The 17,498-nt window shown below is 44.3% G+C and overlaps 1 protein-coding gene across 2 annotated transcripts in view; it reads right to left on the bottom strand.

Annotated features, from left to right (window-relative positions):
* The window catches only part of LOC132116281 (dynein axonemal heavy chain 5-like), a 62,588-nt gene that overhangs the window by 20,654 nt on the left and 24,436 nt on the right, over positions 1 to 17,498 (bottom strand). For both annotated transcript variants that reach the window (XM_059525048.1, XM_059525049.1), the window contains exons 45-61: positions 11,249 to 11,383; positions 10,934 to 11,123; positions 10,580 to 10,797; positions 10,035 to 10,346; positions 9,645 to 9,734; positions 9,194 to 9,430; positions 8,894 to 9,061; positions 7,689 to 7,895; positions 7,041 to 7,370; positions 6,379 to 6,585; positions 6,015 to 6,257; positions 4,793 to 4,947; positions 3,842 to 4,506; positions 2,393 to 2,673; positions 2,069 to 2,284; positions 1,225 to 1,392; positions 940 to 1,044 (exon numbers count right to left, since the gene is read on the bottom strand). In XM_059525048.1, coding sequence (XP_059381031.1) covers positions 940 to 1,044; positions 1,225 to 1,392; positions 2,069 to 2,284; positions 2,393 to 2,673; positions 3,842 to 4,506; positions 4,793 to 4,947; positions 6,015 to 6,257; positions 6,379 to 6,585; positions 7,041 to 7,370; positions 7,689 to 7,895; positions 8,894 to 9,061; positions 9,194 to 9,430; positions 9,645 to 9,734; positions 10,035 to 10,346; positions 10,580 to 10,797; positions 10,934 to 11,123; positions 11,249 to 11,383 — 3,927 coding nt within the window. The remainder of the gene's footprint in view (positions 1 to 939; positions 1,045 to 1,224; positions 1,393 to 2,068; positions 2,285 to 2,392; positions 2,674 to 3,841; positions 4,507 to 4,792; positions 4,948 to 6,014; positions 6,258 to 6,378; positions 6,586 to 7,040; positions 7,371 to 7,688; positions 7,896 to 8,893; positions 9,062 to 9,193; positions 9,431 to 9,644; positions 9,735 to 10,034; positions 10,347 to 10,579; positions 10,798 to 10,933; positions 11,124 to 11,248; positions 11,384 to 17,498) is intronic.

Below are 17,498 nucleotides of genomic sequence, written 5' to 3'. Positions count from 1 at the left end.
TTGTAAATTCATATAAACTTAAATTTTGGTTGAAAACTTAATAAAAATTACAAATGCAAATCCAAACATTAGTGTTAAGTATATACTTAGCACTCATAAATTCTATCTTCAACCAGAGAATTTAAAGCGCTGTTCTGCCTGTATCTGCAGAAGAAGTCTCGTTTGAGATCTAGTAAAGAAAATATGTATAACATTTTTTTTTTTTTTAAATAGACCCAATTCTTGGTTATTGTGACGAGTCAGCTGCCTCCTCCCTGATTATCATGGGCACTCCGTCCTAAATCGCCGCCCTTCACCAGGATCCCGACAGGAGTGGTTGTGTGAGAGAGGAGGGGCGCTGGATGAGCCAGGGCTGGCGGCGTGTGATAGGGCACACCTGAAGGAAATGGAGCCTCATCACCGCCGCTGTTTAAAAGCCCAACGCGGCTCTCCTCGAGAGAGCAGTCTCTTCCCCGTGCATGCACACTGGTGTCCTCGTGGGTCCAGGAAGGGTGCGTTGAGGGACTCCCGCACCACCAGAGACATGAGCTGCCGGACCCGCGATAAGGACGAGAACCGCACACGTTTACACAGCCGGCAGGCCAGGATGCCGGGCCATCCATCCCCTGCAAGCACTGTGGCCAACGAGAAGGATGCGGTCGCTAGAAGAAGCCGCCGCCCCTCGCGCCCTGGACCGAAGAGGAGAGCACGTGCGGCCGCCGGACTCCACCCCTTACCTGGACCCTTCCTCCATGAACCCTGCCCGACCCACACAAACCCCACAGAACGACGAGGACACCAGATCCCCTGTTTGTTTTGGACACTTTTCCCCTTTCGCCACTTTTATCCCGTTTTGCTTTATTTTCTGTTAATAAAAGCCTCTCCGAGGCCTGACGCCACGCCCACTGTGTCTGTTGTTTGCTCCTCCCACCACATTATACAGTATTTCACATATCACACCTGAGCCTCATCCAGTTCTCTCTGCTTCGAGTCCAGTTGTTCTTGAGCCTTTGTTAGTTCGTCCTGTGCTACAGTCAATCGAGCTTCTTGAAGCTTTAAGTTAGCCTGTGATACACATATAAAGTATGTAAATAAATTTACTAAGAGGTGTAACACATTTTTTTAAAATAGATTAATAGTTTTACTCAGTAAGCATGCATTAAACTGATCAAAAGTGAGAGTTAAGACACTTAGATTGATTATTTCCTTTAAGCACAAAGGGTAAGTGAGACATCATGACATCACCTTTAGGGGCAGCACTTCCTTATTGATGCCGAAGAATTCCACCATTGCTTCAGTCCAGGAACAGAGGCCTGCTACATTACCACAGGTCCTCTTAGCTGTTTCTAGGTTATAGTCTTCCATCGACAGATATGGAGTGAGCAGTTCAACCATCTCCTCTGTTATAGTGTCCTTTAAAGGATAACAAGCATGTCAAGAAAATGTGATGCTGTTGCATTGTTAAAACAGAATACAACAAAGAATTTCATTGGTAACCATGATGATTTCATTAATGACAAAAAATTAAATCACTCCACCAAAGAGACAGGCAAATCCAAAGGTCAAATAAAGTCAGACAGAGACTTAATCTCCTATTTATTTCTGTCCTAGTGTCGATTCCACTGTGACTGTGCTAACTATCTGACTTTGAAGGCTGCATATTCTGTCATACTGGCCTAAGTCTGCTCTAAACTTGGATCATTACTTGGACACTATAATCCTGTTTACGTAGTCTGAACAGATGCATTCTCCAGCAACCACTGACCCACATCCCAAAGGGCACTCTGTCACTGACAGAGTGAATAGCAGAAAGTATGCATTAATAATGCACAATAAAAATATATGGGGGTTTCCACTTAAACTGATATAAAGTGTTCAAATAACAGTCACAAACAATTCATGGAGCTCCATATGGATGGAACTAATAACTTGGAGAGATGAAGAGATACTATTAGTGGTACATGAGTGCAATATGAGAACAGGGTTTTCATAATTAGTGCTTATCCTGAATATAATATAAACCCTGAAATACATTTTAAAAAGATTTTTTATAAAAGTATATTTGATTAGTATCACAGTGCTGTCTGACTTTGTTAAAGTTCAACAGCATGCCGAGGAATCCAGAGTTGTTCATCAATTTAAGAGCTTCACTCCATGAAGGTTTCACACAGGGTCTCTCGGGGTCCATGGTGACCACATCCACCCGTCGCTGGAACAGCAGCAGCACGCAGTCCATGATCCGCATAATCAGATGTGGAGGCTTTCCCAGTTTACGCACCGTTGCGATATCAGCGGGTTTTATGGTCTAGAAATCACACATGGTATAAAGATTTAAGCTTCAAGCCAACATGAAATACAAAACATTTGACTAAATTGTGTTTCAGAGGTGATTTAGCATCATCCAGACATCTACCTTTAGCGCACCCTCAGCTGCCTCTAATGCTGGTTTAGCCGCCTCAAGTTTGGACTCAGCCACCTTCTTGTCCCCCTCTATCTCATCCACAATCGCCTGGGCTTTATCTTTCACCTTCTGGACCTGAGCCTTCACCTTTTCCGCAGCTTGTGCCTTGGCTGTGACCTCCAGCAAAACTTCTTCTGCTTTCTTGTTTGCCACCTCCAACACCTTCTCCTTATCTCTCAGCTCAGCACGAAGCTCATTAACAGACTGTTCGGCCTCCATGAGACGCTCAAGACCTGCAGTGAGATGAAAGAGTTTAGAGTGTCATTTTCAAACATGTGACCTTGTCATTAGTAAAATGCGTTTCCCATTCCAAGACTACATGCTAATGCTAAAGATACCAAGCTGAGAGTATTTCCACCCTTTTGTGTGTGTGTGTTTATATATATGTATATATATATATTTTTATGCATTTAGCAGACGCTTTTATCCAAAGCGACTTACAGTGCATTCAGGCTATCAATTTTTACCTATCATGTGTTCTCGGGGAATCGAACCCCCAACCTTACGCTTGATAGTGCAATGCTCTACCAATTGAGCTACAGGAACACATTTATATGATAAATATTTGAAATATATGTTACATATACTATATACAAAAATTAAATATAAAATATGAGTATATGGAATATACCAAAATATATTTCTGAATGTATTTTTGAGGCAATAAAATACATTTTCAATCTTACAGTAGCCTACATTTAGGCTAAATACAAATGTAGTGGCCTACTAGAGATAATTTTTTTTTAATCATCAGAATTAAAATGATTAAATGTTTAATATTTTTATTATTGCAATAATGTTTTTTGTAGCATTTTAACTTATGATCCTTGCTGAAGTTTATTCAAATGTGTTATATGTTCACACGTGCACTAGCTAAAATTTTTCTTCAAATGTGGCATATGTAAATGCATTTTCTTGGACTGAAATATATAGAGAGCAAAACTTATTTTTAAATGCTTTTAAAAATATATATTTATAAATTTAAAACATATTTTAGCAAAATACATATTTAGGCTATTTTTTATCATTTGAAATATATATATATATAGTCGAGTCATGGCCTAGTGGTTAAAGAGTTTGACTTCTAGGTGTGTTGGTTCAAGTCTCGGGCCGGCAATACCATGACTTAAGTGCCCTTGAGTAAGGCACCGAACCCCCAACTGTTCCCTGGGCGCCGCAGCATAAATGGCTGCCCGGGTGTGTGTTCACTGCTGTGCACTTTGGATGGGTTAAAATGCAGAGCACGAATTCTGAGTATGGGTCACCATACTTGGCTGAATGTCATGTCACTTTTTCACTTTCATATATATATATATTATATATATATAAAACATTTTTTTTGGCTGTATGGGAAACTATGGGAAAGTACAACAACAACAAAATTCTGATGTAATTGCAAACCTGTGTTCATTCGCTCTGCAAGCATCCCCACATGATCAATTTTTTCTGAGTAAATCATCTGGTATCCTTTAATAAACATCAAGTAAGATTTGGGTGTCACATAGGTCTGACGCCTGAAGCGCTGGAAATACTCGGTGCAGATCTCTGCCACCATGTCTTGGAATGTTCCCATAGTTTCTACCACACTCTTCTTCACCTCATCTGAACAGCGCAGTGAATAGTTGGAGAGGAAATGGTGAGCCACAGCTACTAAAGCATCCCGTGGCCAACGCTGGAACCAGTCCACAGTGCAGCCCGAGATGAGGCCGGGGAACTTCAGGGCACGGGAACGCAGTTTTTCACCCACCGGAGAGAAGCAAAGAGCAACATGAAGGTTACTGCGCACCCTGGACAGGAAGTAGTTGTAGAGGTTGTCGATGGTGGGTGGGCAGCGTGGGAAATCCTTCTTCATAGCGGGAATAAGACTTTGGGTGATCTCATCTACCTCGTCTCGAGCAAAAAGGTTTGAGACTTCTCCCGATGCCAGAACGTTGTTCATGTACTCCAAAAAAGCTTCATCCTTGATGTCATTGTCCGTGAAGATGAAGGTCACGCCCTTCCCTTCCAAACCGGCGATTCTATACAGGGCTTTCAGGTCCTCAATTAGATTACTCACATTGTATGTTCTGTAAAGGAATAAATTATGTTAAATATTTTTATCAGTTGATACAACATTCACTGAACTCAATTTAAATCACTAATAGAAAGTATCAGTACTGTGTCCCAATACACTATTAGACCTTTCCCACTTTTTTATCATCATTCTAAACCCTGCTTTTAACTCTGGGAAGAGGACTGTAAAACAATTAAACAAATTAACCGAGCATTCAGTTTACACAGGGTGTGATAGGCCCTTATGACAACAATGAGAAATAAACCCATCCAATTTAAAATCAATTAAAATTTGCTCACCGTGTCAGTGTAATCTGAAAGCTCTGGTATCCAGCAATGAAGGATGAAAGTCGAGTGAGGCTCTGTTTCCCAGAACCCCCGACTCCAACCAGTAGTGCATTACCACGAGCCGTCCGGATTATCCTAGAGATTTTCATCAAATGGATCATGGCATCCTGTGAGAGTGTACAAAATTCAATGTGAGATCAAATAAATAAATGAACTCATTCGTTCAGGAAATGAATAAGCATATTCCTAATAAGTATTATAAATCAACCGTAGCATTAGTTCTGGCAGGTCATGTTAGTCAAGCTTGCATCAGCTGACTCTAAGCTGATCCCCATCTACCTATAGGAGTACGACACCTAACTAAGCATTCATATATAAGGTCCCTCAATATTAGGGGGTGCAAGAAAATATCGATACACGTGAGTATCGCAATATTTTGTTTGCCGATACTGTACCGATTCTCAAAAACAGAATATTGATATTTAAAAAATAAATAAATATATAAATTCGTACTGCACAAAAAGTGTTTCAATAATGCTGAATGTTACAGGGACTGATTATTGCAAATGCAAATCCCAGTGTGTTCTGGTTAAACAATTTTTATTTATTTTATTATTATTTGTAATTTTTTTTGCTAAGGTATTCATTTGGTGGTGTGTTCCTAATGCCAGCTTTCCTAAAAATATATCCTATTCCTAAAATAAGAAATATCCATGCTTACAGTATCGCAATACATCGCAACATACCGTATCGCAACCCCTGTATCGTGATTCATATTGTATCGCCAGATTCTTGATGATACACAGCCCTACTCAGTATCATCAGCAGTTTTCATGTTGCTAAATAGCTTATTAACCTCCTCCATCCCCAGCTCCTCTTCTTGTCAGTCAGGATTCAGCCTTCTGATTCTCATTTGAATCACACTAATTCTAAAATTTGTAAATAAAATAATTGAACTTTAACTATATCTGCAATATATTTATGTTGGCTCTGTTCTGTTTACCCTGGGGGGTTATCGCTACTCTCCCTGCTCTCATCCATGCTAGGCTGCATGGATGTGCAGGGAGTTCTTGCCCAGAACAGAACTGTATGCTGATTGTCAGTCATCTTTGACGATAGTGGTCCTGACAGAAATGTATGTCGCAGGAAATCAATAACTGCGGCATGTCAAGAGTACTGCCCACTCTACATAACATTTTCCATTTTTCAGCATTATAATTTATGTCCCACTAACCTCAAAGAAGACCAGATCCATGGCTGCTCCTCTAACAGTTTCATTATACTGTTGCTGAAACATGGACAGGCGATCTGATAGGGCCTTGAAGGAGGGAATGGGCTCATAAATCTTTGGGGTTTCTGCCTCAGCATCTTCAGGTTCATCTCCCGTCATTTCTGGAGCATCCCGCAGGAAGTCCACAAAATAAGCTTCCGTTGACCCCTGCTCTGCAATGCCAGGACCATGATCCTGTACTGTGATCTTTAGAACAGTAGAGAAATCAGAAGATATTTATCTACATGTGAATGTACATTGTAAAATGTAAATATATGATTCTTTTCTTAAATTTGTCTTGAAGCCTGTAAGGATTTAGTTGACACACCCTTTCCAAAATAGTATCGAAGGTCTCTCTGTCCTTCTGATCAATGAAACGGTCAGCGATGACCCGTGTGCACTCATGGCGGAAAAGAGATGTCAGCAGTTGAGGTGTCTTACATACTTCTGATCCCACGGTGAGAATCCCCTGCCATATCCTGCTCAGATCACGCAGGTTAAAAATGTAGTGGAACTTTGCAGGAGAAGGCAGCATCTGAAAACAGTATTAACTTAATATCATTATTTTATTAATATACATTATTTCAAATTTGGAGTTGGTAAGAGTTGGTCTATGTTTTTGAAAGAATTCTCTTCTGATCACCGAGGCTGCATTTATTTGATCAAAGATGCAGTAAACACAGTAATATTGGGAAATATAATTACACTTTGAAATAATAATTTTTAAGAAATATATTTTAAAATGTAATTTACTCCTGTGATAACAAAGCTATACTGCAAGAGCTGAACATTATTAATGCAGCTCAGTTTACTTCAAAGCATACTGACCAAAAGAGGGCACCATTTTCTAATTATTTGGACCACTGTGTGCTGTGACTCATTGCATGCATGTTTTAAAAGAATCAAATTTGGAAGAGACTACAGATTTCCAGCCCTACATTCCATGTTCAATAAGCAATTCCTCTTTTGATCATATTATGATGGCAGTACCTTAGCTTTGACCGCTTGCCACACTCTCCTGGTGGTGGGGACCAGGGTGGCAGCTAGAGAGCACACCTCTTCCGTGAAGCCTCTTTCTGAGCAAAAATAACCACTGGCCAACGTTTGGAATATTTTATCTATGGAGGAGTTGGATGGTAGAGTGCAGTTAAACACACAGAACTGGCGTTTGAGTCGTTGGGGGATATCATTGCGGCCACCACCAGGGTGGATCATGGCAGCCACCAGATACAAGTCGACTACACTGATGAATTCCCCAGATCGTTCCAGGCTGTAGAAACCTCTCTGCACCATCAGCTGGCGAACAATTTCGTTAGTGATCTGAGTGGTAAACAAAAAAACAAGAGGCTCAGTCAAAGAAAAAAAGGATGCTATGGAGTGCTGTCGCCAAGTGGCGTGCACAGGGGGGCTGTAGTGCCCTTTCAGTCCAGATTATGTACCCCCGGAACGAGATTTCTACCGAGGGGGTACATTTATTAATAATGCCTTGTTATTTGACAAACCCCACAAAATTAAAATCCAAAACTACAGTCCATGTCTGTTGAGGTCACCTATGTAATATTTTGTGTGCTCAGAGAAATTAACCAAAGGGATAGATTTTTGGAAAATTAAGTAACAAAGGAGCATGTGACTGCTTACCTGATCACCCCACTCATTGATAACTGGCATGTTGATGTCGTCAACAAAGACAGTCATCTTCCTCCCGCCTGGAGGTCCATAGGTGGTGCCCATGCGTTTGTCTATGTAACTCTCAATAGTCTGCTGGAACATGCCAGGCAGAGTGGCAGAGGAGAAGTTTAGGCTTTTGCTCAAATGCGTTTCCGGGTCATACTTGCTCATGTAGCCCTGTGGTTTGGATTACATAGTTTTGTCAGAATTAATTTCAGTGTGAAGAATTCACCAGGGGCTGGTTGCACTGGACGTACACCTGGTTGTAAGGCTAGGCTGGACATAAAATGTGCTATAAGACATGCGTAGAATTTATACACCTTTGCACCATCTCTGCGCAGTGTTACGCCTGAGACTAAATCTTACGCCTAGTCAGAGGTAGGTGTAAAGTGAAAAGTCATGATTTTCTTGCACATTATTCATTTTTAGGATTCATGTCTGTGAGTTAATTCTTATTGCAGATGTGAACTGTAATGTTTATGGTCTTGTCTTTTTGGGCAGGATAAGCGATATCAATCGCGAAGTGTAGCCTACCACACTGCCGACAGTATTGAATACAAAATATATTTCTGTACAGCATTATGCAGTAAAACAATACATATGAACTGGGATTTTTAAAAGAAACTGAACCATTCGTCATCTTGCTTGGAAGGACGGTGTAAATGCTTGGAAATGCTTAATTCCATTGATTATTTGTAATCTGCCATCCAATAATCGCAATAAGTTTTGTGCTTTATTACTTTTAATCAGAAATAAATGGTCAGGTTTCAAATTTCGCTTTTAAATATTTTCACAAAATAGAAAATATAAACGTGTTTTTTTTGCCACATAGACACCAGTAAAACACAAGACATTCATTGTAACCTACATAAACTTGATAGTCAGCTATAAAAAAATAACTCTAGAGAGAAGCATTGTATTACATTAATTATATTTTACTTAACATTGATTAAATCTGTCATGGGAATGTGCAGGGAGACTTTAGATTTAAAAACATTGTCTCAGATAGATCTATAACTATGGAAGAATGTGTCGGTGTGAACGTGCATTGTCTACGCCGGACGTAGTTGTGCCTGATCATGGTGCAACAGGTGTAAATATTTATCTTAAAAATTATATAAAACAAAATATTATTCATCTGATAACAGCATTGATTAAATGAAACACACATTTACCTTGATCATGACTGTCTTGGCTGTTCCCTGTTCACCAATGAGCAGGACAGCTTTGCCTTGCTTCATAATGGTTTGCATCAGGAAGTCCGTCCGTATATTGTCAACATTGGGTACGAGAATGGAGGCATAGTCAGGAACTGAGTCCTTGGGATAGTGATACTCTGGCACCTAATGACATCGCAATTAAAAGGTATGTTTAAAAATGGCAACTTACAAATGCACTGAATAATGTTACAATAAAAGATCACAAGTGGCTTTTAAACTATACATAATATTGTACTTAACAAATAATGGTCTTACCCTTGTAGACCAGAGATTCCACTCTCCAGTTGCACTGACCATAAACTCAAAGATGGTCTGGTCCCCCTGTGTGGTGGGCAAGTCCAACTTGGCATTGTGCTGTTTAAGGAATACCTCCATCTTGGCTCGATCATCCAATTCCAGCAAAGCACCAACAGACCACATCACAGCAAATATGAAGAGACGTTTGATGTGAGCTGCTGTTAGGTGTTTCTCTTCAACAGCTGGCAACAGGCCCTGTGTTGAACAAATCAGAACCATTTTATATTTGAGCTTCTTAGGGTGGAGTAGCCACCATTTGTAAAGATTATAGCTCAAGAGCACTCTATTTTTTTTAAACTGATTTAGTGCGTCTTAAATTCTAACTGATAGTGTATATTAATTAATTAAGCTGCTTAAGCTTTCTTTTCATGAAAAATGGAAATGATTGTGACAGTGCATCACAGTTTACCTGTAATAAATCAATTGTTTGCTTGATGTACATGCACTCAAGCAGCTGCATTTTGGGGGAAACGGCAGTGCAGACAAAAGTCATCAAATCCTGTGGAAAACAGTCAATATTCAGTAAGAGCTTTTCAAAACAAAATCCTCTCTTACCTTTCCCTAGGCAATGTCAAAAAAAATCAATAGAGCTTTTCATATTCATAAACCACTTAATAGCTTAAATGGTTTACAAGCATCGTATTGATCCATTTTTATATTGATATTTTACCCAATTTATATCACTAGATACCATACCTCTCAAAATGTAACTAAATATTCTTGTTATAACAGGTAAGCTGTACTCCAGTAATATATGTATCAGAGGGCATGTGAAATACTGCACACGTCTAGCTGTCACCTGATAGACAGAGTTGAAGGAGGCCAGTAGCACTTCAGCCTGTGTTGCTGGGATCTTTTGCAGCCATGCCTGCAATATTGGTGGCCATTCCAGAACAGAGGAGCTCATGAAGACCATTCCATTGCGGGACACAGTGGCAGGAGATGCATTGTCAATGTTGTGTGGCTCAAATACCACCTTGCAGTTGGGAGCCATTGGTATTCGGTCTCCATTTGCCAGGGTCAGGGTTTTGTTGTCGTCCAAGACGGAGTTAAGATTTTCAATCCAGATAGCATCGACTGGACCATCAAGAACAATCCATATGTGTTCTCCCTGTGAAATGTTTTACCATTAGGTAATTTAATTGGAATTTTACGTACTTACTAGTGAAAAGTCATGAGCAGCAGGTCATTTACTGACAATTATTAACTGCAATCAAGAAGTATAATATGCTGGTAAAAAAAAAAGAATAAGTCGCTTTGGATATTGCCAATAGAGTCAAAGTTAAAGGTTACATAAGCATGTCATTAATTTACCTAAGTTGCTTGTTAATGCAACTCTTTCACCTTTTTGGACTTTAAAGTTTTCCTCCACAGTGTAGAGAAGACACCATCTGTCCAGTCATTTGTGGCCACATCCAATGTGCCAAACATCTGGGAGGCAGTAATAGCTTTGGGATTCATCCTCATTTCTTTGTGTGGATTTCCACATTCTGTCATTGCTTTCATTAGAGTGTGGATACATGTGGTCTTTCCTGTCCCACTGGGACCAAGAGTCATCATACCTACACACAGAGAACAAATATATGGAATGAGGACAGGATTGTCCACTTCAAAAAATCTATGCATGCCTATAGCCATGGACATATGACAGAATTCATTCGTATAACTTTAATAGAAATAAAATGGATAATGTCTAACCATGTCTCACTCTCTGTGTCTCATATAGCTGCACAAGTTTAAGAATCCATGGTGGGTGCGCAATCAATCCAGCTTCTTCAGCTTGTTTGGTGATAGAAGCTTCCAGGTCAGGATAACCGGCTTTATCCAACTGAATGCCCGGAAACAAGTCGTTTATCAGACTCATGAACAGGGGCTCATCTTCATCTACCTGTATGGAGGGAGAGGCAGGAATAGAGTCAGCTGCTGAAAATATCTGTGACACACTAAAACATTTATTATATATTATTACTTCAAAGTGTTATTTCCAAACAGATTTGGATCAGTCATAGTCACCAGTTTGGAGAGGTTCATGTCACGCAGAACTCTCATGACCACAGTCTTTTCTGGCTCAGTTGGGTTGGATCTCTTCACAGCACCCAGAGTTCTCAAAACAGACAAGATGTTTCTCAAGCCAAAGTCATAATGGACCTGTTGAGTGATAAAAAATAAAATAAAATCAGCAAGGTATCATGCCCATCAACAAAGAAAACGTATTTATTTATTTAACGATATATCAGCTTCAAATATATATTATTATTATTATTTTTACGTTAACACTGTAATTTTCTTGTTTATTACTGTGAAGCTGCTTTAAAGGAGCTATGTGGAGGTTTTTACTTAAAAAAAAAATCTTTAAGATAGAGTTTTCATTTGTACATGTATGAGCCAACCATGATGTAAAAAAAAGAATGACACCTCGACTGTCCACCACGGTTGCCTCTATCAGCCTGTAGGCTCAATTATGTGTGGAGGAGTCGGGCCCAAATTGGCGCAAAAATTCACAAAATGTGACGTCATGCGCGTTCTCGTCTACTTGGGCTTACAACCGTACGGCACGCCAGCCATTATAGTAAGCAGCGGCAATAGTGTTTTCAAATGGACTCTGCGGATGGAAAGAAGCGACCAGCCTCCAGCACAATTCAGACACCCACAGACACTCCTTGTAAGTAAAAAAAAAAAAAAAAAGAGCGTGCGCACTGAGAACGAGCATGAGACTGGCTGCAGTTCCTCTAACGGCCACTGGTGTCAGTAACGGTTAGAAATTTCAGAACCTACGCAATGCTCCCTTAAAACTCTGTATTGTTTAAATAAATGTGTGTGTGTGTGTATATATATATATATATATATATATATATATATATATATATATATATATATTAGGGGTGTAACGGTACGTGTATTCGTACCGGACCGTTTCAGTACAGGGCTTTCGGTACGGTGCACGTGTGTACCGAATGACCGAATGCAATATTTTGTTTGCAGAACATAGGTACATTTTCGTGTTTCCAAACGAAAACATACTAAGTGGCGGAAGTCTCCGCGTTCAGCGCAAATCCCGCACCGCAGCTGATTCTAAGGCCGGCGACACAATGGATGCTTGGCGCAAGCATCTCAGCTGCGTGGTGTGACCGTTTTTAATTCGGCTCCCATGTTAACAGGTTAGAGCTTGCAGACTGCCTGCGTGAGACGCGTGTCTCAGGCCCGGCTCGAGCCTCGCGGAAAACGCGTGCATGCAGGAAATAGAACCGACGCCGATTTTTCACGTGACACGGAAGCGTGTTGGAAGCGTTTCCAGGCAAAATATAATAGGAAAATATGTTTATAAGTCATTTTGTCATTATCGATTTTCAAATATTGCACCTGTCAAACATAGTCTATTTTGCCGTCAATACTGTTGACGGTGTCCTATCAGTAGGTGTGTAAAAAAAGTTTATATTGTTGTCATGAAGACAAGAGCTTGGTTTTTTGGTGGCCTCCCTCTATGTCACCTACAGCAGCAGCAGCGCGCCAGCATGCCACTTTAAGGTGTGTAAAGACACAGAAAACGCGAAGCAGCCGCCACTCTTCTGGCACGCAGCAGAAACGCCACGCAGCCAGTGTGTCACCGGCCTACACTGGCTGCGTGGCGTGAGTGTGCGTTTCTGCTGCGTGTCAGTTGCTTTGCGTTTTCTGTGTCTTTAAACACCAAAATCGTGCCTGACGCGGTGCTGGCGCGCTGCTGCTACTGTAGGTGACATAGAGGGAGATCGCCGACAGACCAGGATCTTGTCTTCACGACAACAATATCTATACTTCATGTTGAGCATAAATATAAAGCCTACTGATAAAGGACACCGTCAACAGTATTGATGGCAAAATAGACTATGTTTGACAGGTGCAATATGCCAGTGTGTCACCGGCCTAAGGTTCTCTTACGAGAGCTCTCTCGTACTGCGTCTTAGCTAAGATGCTACGGGAAAAGTCTCTTTTCACGAAATACTGAAGCAAAAAATTATCCTTAATTTTGTATTTTTGTAAAGCGCATTTGCAGCAGTACACAGCCATAGGAGAGACGGCTCGTTCGCTCATTGGCTTGTTCTGCGGCAACTGCACAGCCTATCGAGCGCAGGCTGATGCAACATCAGACCAACATGGCTTCGCGCCCTTCTTGCCACTTCCCGCCGAAACGGGTGTGGCCCAACCTATAAAAAGAGCTCGAAAAGGCTGACTCACCTGATTTTTCATCTCTTCAGCGAAGCTCACGCATTGCTGGATCACGGAGGAAGCAAGCGCCGTCTGAGAAAGCATATCAGCGGGACGAGCCATTCTGAAGCTGCTGGCATCGCCGCCTTCCACTACCGTTCCTGCTGCGCTATCCGGCGCCTATATCCTTTATATCCTTTGTATCCATATATATCCTGTGTGTGTTCGCCACTCTTCTGGCACGCAGCAGAAACGCCGGCGTTGCCATCCAAAGCCTGCCGCATGACGTCTTCTCTGCTGCTGGGCAGGCTGCGTCTGCGCTACACACCATGGCTACGCTGCAGATTTTCCAGGGCGATCTCCTCCGCAAGCTGGATGAGATGGGACCAGAAGCGATCTGTCTCGCGGATCTGAGGAGTGCTTCGGATCTCTCCCTCCGCGCTACTAAGTCTGCTGCACAGGCCATGGGACGGGTTATGGCTTCCGCTACGGTGGCTGAGAGGCATTTGTGGCTGACGCTTTCTGACATCAAGGAGTCTGAGCGCGCTGCGTTCCTTGACGCGCCGCTAACTCCTGTTGGCCTCTTCGGATCATCCGTCAACGAGTTTGTGGAGAGATTCGCCGAGGACCAGAATGCTTCGCAGGCGTTCAAGCACTTCTTACCGAAGCGCTCCGGTTCTGCAGCTAGCCGCTCTAGACCGGCCCCACAGAGCTCTCAGTCACGCCCACCGCCTCCTGCTGCGTCATCGCGACAGCGTCAGCAACGCAGCACGAGACCCCGTTCTCGCTCTTCAAGCCGTCGCCCCGCGCCACGGGAGCTGCGGCAAAGGATTGCGGTGAAGCCAGAAGCCCTGAAAGCATCCTAGCACTGCTAGGAAAGCGCCGGTGTTCGAGTTCCGCTGCGGCCGAGCTCTCACCCAAGCGCGCCGCTGTTGCAGTTCCAAGAGTTGTGACTGCCTCAGTGTCTTCTGCAATGTGCAAGCCTGCACGAGTGCCCGCTTGCCTGCACACAAAAGCCGTTATCACGGCTACCCAGATGTTTCACGAATAGAGTGTTTTTTCTGGTGTTCCGGCCACGGCCGATGGTGCTATAAATGTAGTGACGATGCCCACTCCTCAGTGCCCATCTCCACATGTAAGCACAGCCCTGCACACAGGGCCTGCACCCATAAATACGACTCAAGTCGATCGCGCACACTGCATAGTAAGCGTGCCCACCCCTCAGTGCCCACAATTACTGTCACACGCGTCATGTGGTTTCTGTAAAAACGAAACCCGTGCACGTTCGTCCGGCCACGGCCGATGGTGCTATAAATGCAGTGACGATGCCCACTCCTTAGTGCCCATCTCCACATGTAAGCACAGCCCTGCACACAGGGCTCGCGCACATAAGATCGACACAGATCGGTCGAGCGCGCCGCATAGTAAACGTTCCCACTTCCCAGTGCCCACATACACTATGTCACATACGGCGCGGGGCTTCTGTAAAAACGAGGCCCGTGCACGTACATTCTGCACAGGCAGACAGCGAGTTGAAAGTGGTAAATGTGCACACATGCAGCCCACAGTTACTCGCAGACATATGGAGTCCCACGGGACCTGCTCAGCCTTCCCCCAGTCGGTTAAGCGCCGGGACGGGGTCGAGGAGGAGCGATCTGCCCGCTGTGTTCAGCGCGCTCCCCGCCTCAAATGCGCAGCACACCCGAGCGCCGCCGTTGCCCAGTCAACAGAGCGCGCTTCGCATCCAGCCCTTAGCCATTCATGCAGATGCATGGTCAGCGCTTCCAGGGGTTTCGGATTGGGTGCTAGGCATTATAAAGAGAGGCTACTCGCTACAGTTTTCTCGACGCCCTCCGCGCTTTTCAGCGCGCGTCGAAACTACGGTCAAAACAGAAGTAGCACACATACTTCGGGCCGAAATATCAAAACTGTTGAGCAAAGGGGCTGTAGAGCCTGTGTTTCAAGGTCAATCAGAGCTGTGTTGCAGCTCTGGCACCTTGGACAGCGAACAGCTGGTACCGATCAGGTGTAAGCCTGGGGACTCGAGGGCAGACCGTCCTTTGGCCTATGGTCAGAACGGGAAAAGCTCCATCATATCAACTGTCTGGAAATGCTGGCAGTGGAGAATACGCTGATGCGCTTTTGTCCCCAAATCAAGGATCACCACGTCTTAGTCCGTTCGGACAACATGTCTGTGGTGTCCTACATAAATCGCCAGGGCGGTCTTGGGTCTCGAAACCTGTGCAGGCTGACGGAACGCCTCCTGGTTTGGGCTCAGCGCAACGTGCGTTCACTGAGGGCAGTGCATGTGCCTGGGCTACAGAATCTGGGTCCAGACAGGCTGTCCAGAGGCAATGTTTCTACGGGTGAATGGTCTCTAAACCCGCAAACAGTCCGGCTGTTGTGGGAGAGATTTGGCAGGGAGGAGGTGGACCTCTATTCGCGTCCCACGAAAATGCTCACTGCCCCGCATTCTTTTCCAAGAACGAAAGCGCGCTGTCACGGAAATGGCCGTGCTGCCCGCTTTATGCTTTCCCTCCCGTCTCCCTCCTTCCGCAGGTGATAGAACGGGTGAGAGAAACGAGATGTTCATTACTGCTTGTAGCGCCTCTTTGGAAGAACCAACCATGGTTCCCAGATTTGATGCAGTTAGCAGATGTCGCCCCGTGGCCAGTACCGTTGAGGAGGGACCTCCTCTCGCAGGCCAGGGGCTCGATTTGGCACCCTCAACCGGAGTTGTGGTCCCTCCATGTGTGGGCGCTCAACGGTTACCCGCTGATCTCGCAGTGTGAGTGCTAAATACCATCACTCAGGCTAGAGCTCCGTCGACACGACATCTGTATGCCTCGAAGTGGTCGGTGTTCTTCAGCTGGTGCACAGCTCGAGGTTATTCACCCCTTAGTTGTGAGGTGACGGAGGTCCTCTCCTTCCCACAGGAGCTGTTGGATAAGGGCAGAGCCCCATCCACGCTCAAAGTTTATGTGGCGGCCATCGCGGCGTTTTCTGAAACGGCGCTCGGTCAGTCAATAGGAAGGAATGATTTAGTCATCCGGTTCCCCAGAGGAGCTAGGAGGCTGAATCCTCCCAGACCTCCGTCAGTCCCTATGTGGGACCTTGCGGCGGTTTTGGAGGCCTTGAAGGGTCCCCCTTTTGAGCCTATCCAATCGGTTAGCCTTCAGCATCTGTCGTTCAAGACAGTATTCTTGTTGGCTCTCGCTTCGGTGAAGCGTGTGGGTGATTTGCACGCACTCTCGGTGAGCCAGTCGTGCTTGGAGTTTGGGCCCAATGACTCAAGGGTCATACTCAAACCTAGGCACGGTTATGTGCCGAAATCCCTCAACACACCGTTTCGGGCTCAGGTTATTGCCCTGTCTGCCCTGCCGGTGTCAGGAGAGGATAGAGACTCGAGTCTTCTTTGCCCTGTCAGGGCTTTAAGAGCTTATGTGTATCGCTCTGCTGCCTTTCGGCAGACGGAGCAGCTGTTTGTCTCGTTCGGTGGACGTTCCAAGGGAATGGCTGTTTCGAGACAGACTCTATCCAGATGGATAGTTGACGCCATAGCGTTAGCTTACGCTTCCAGGGGCCTTCAGTGCCCGTTGGGCGTCAGAGCACACTCCACAAGAGGCGTCGCCTAGTCGTGGGCGTGGTCTACTGGGATCTCCTTGCAGGATAAATGTATGACGGCAGGTTGGGCCTCGCCGTCTACATTTATCAGGTTCTATAAACTGGAGGTTCCCGCCTTGCAAGCAAGGCTGCTGTCGGTATAGTCGAATCAGGGCCCTGAGGGGAATTCTGAGTTCACGAGCACTATGCGCTGCCGACTGTTATATGGGCAGTATTGCGTAAGACCCGCATTGCCACATTGGTCATATCATATTGGTGTGATGTCATATCGCCGCATCTACGGATGCTGCTAGATATGGGACGGAGGGCTTTCCCCCCTTTCTGTCCTGGACTCTCTGTGAGTCCCTCAGGTGACTGTGCACTGTAAATCCTGGGCGTTGCTTCAGGTTTATTGGTGTGATCCCTGCGCGCACGGCGTTTTACATTGGGTTCCCGTAGCGTCTTAGCTAAGACGCAG

Source organism: Carassius carassius, chromosome 35 (assembly GCF_963082965.1).
Source record: "Carassius carassius chromosome 35, fCarCar2.1, whole genome shotgun sequence".
NCBI classification, from domain to species: domain Eukaryota; kingdom Metazoa; phylum Chordata; class Actinopteri; order Cypriniformes; family Cyprinidae; genus Carassius; species Carassius carassius.
This window is presented reverse-complemented; position numbering and strand designations above follow the sequence as displayed.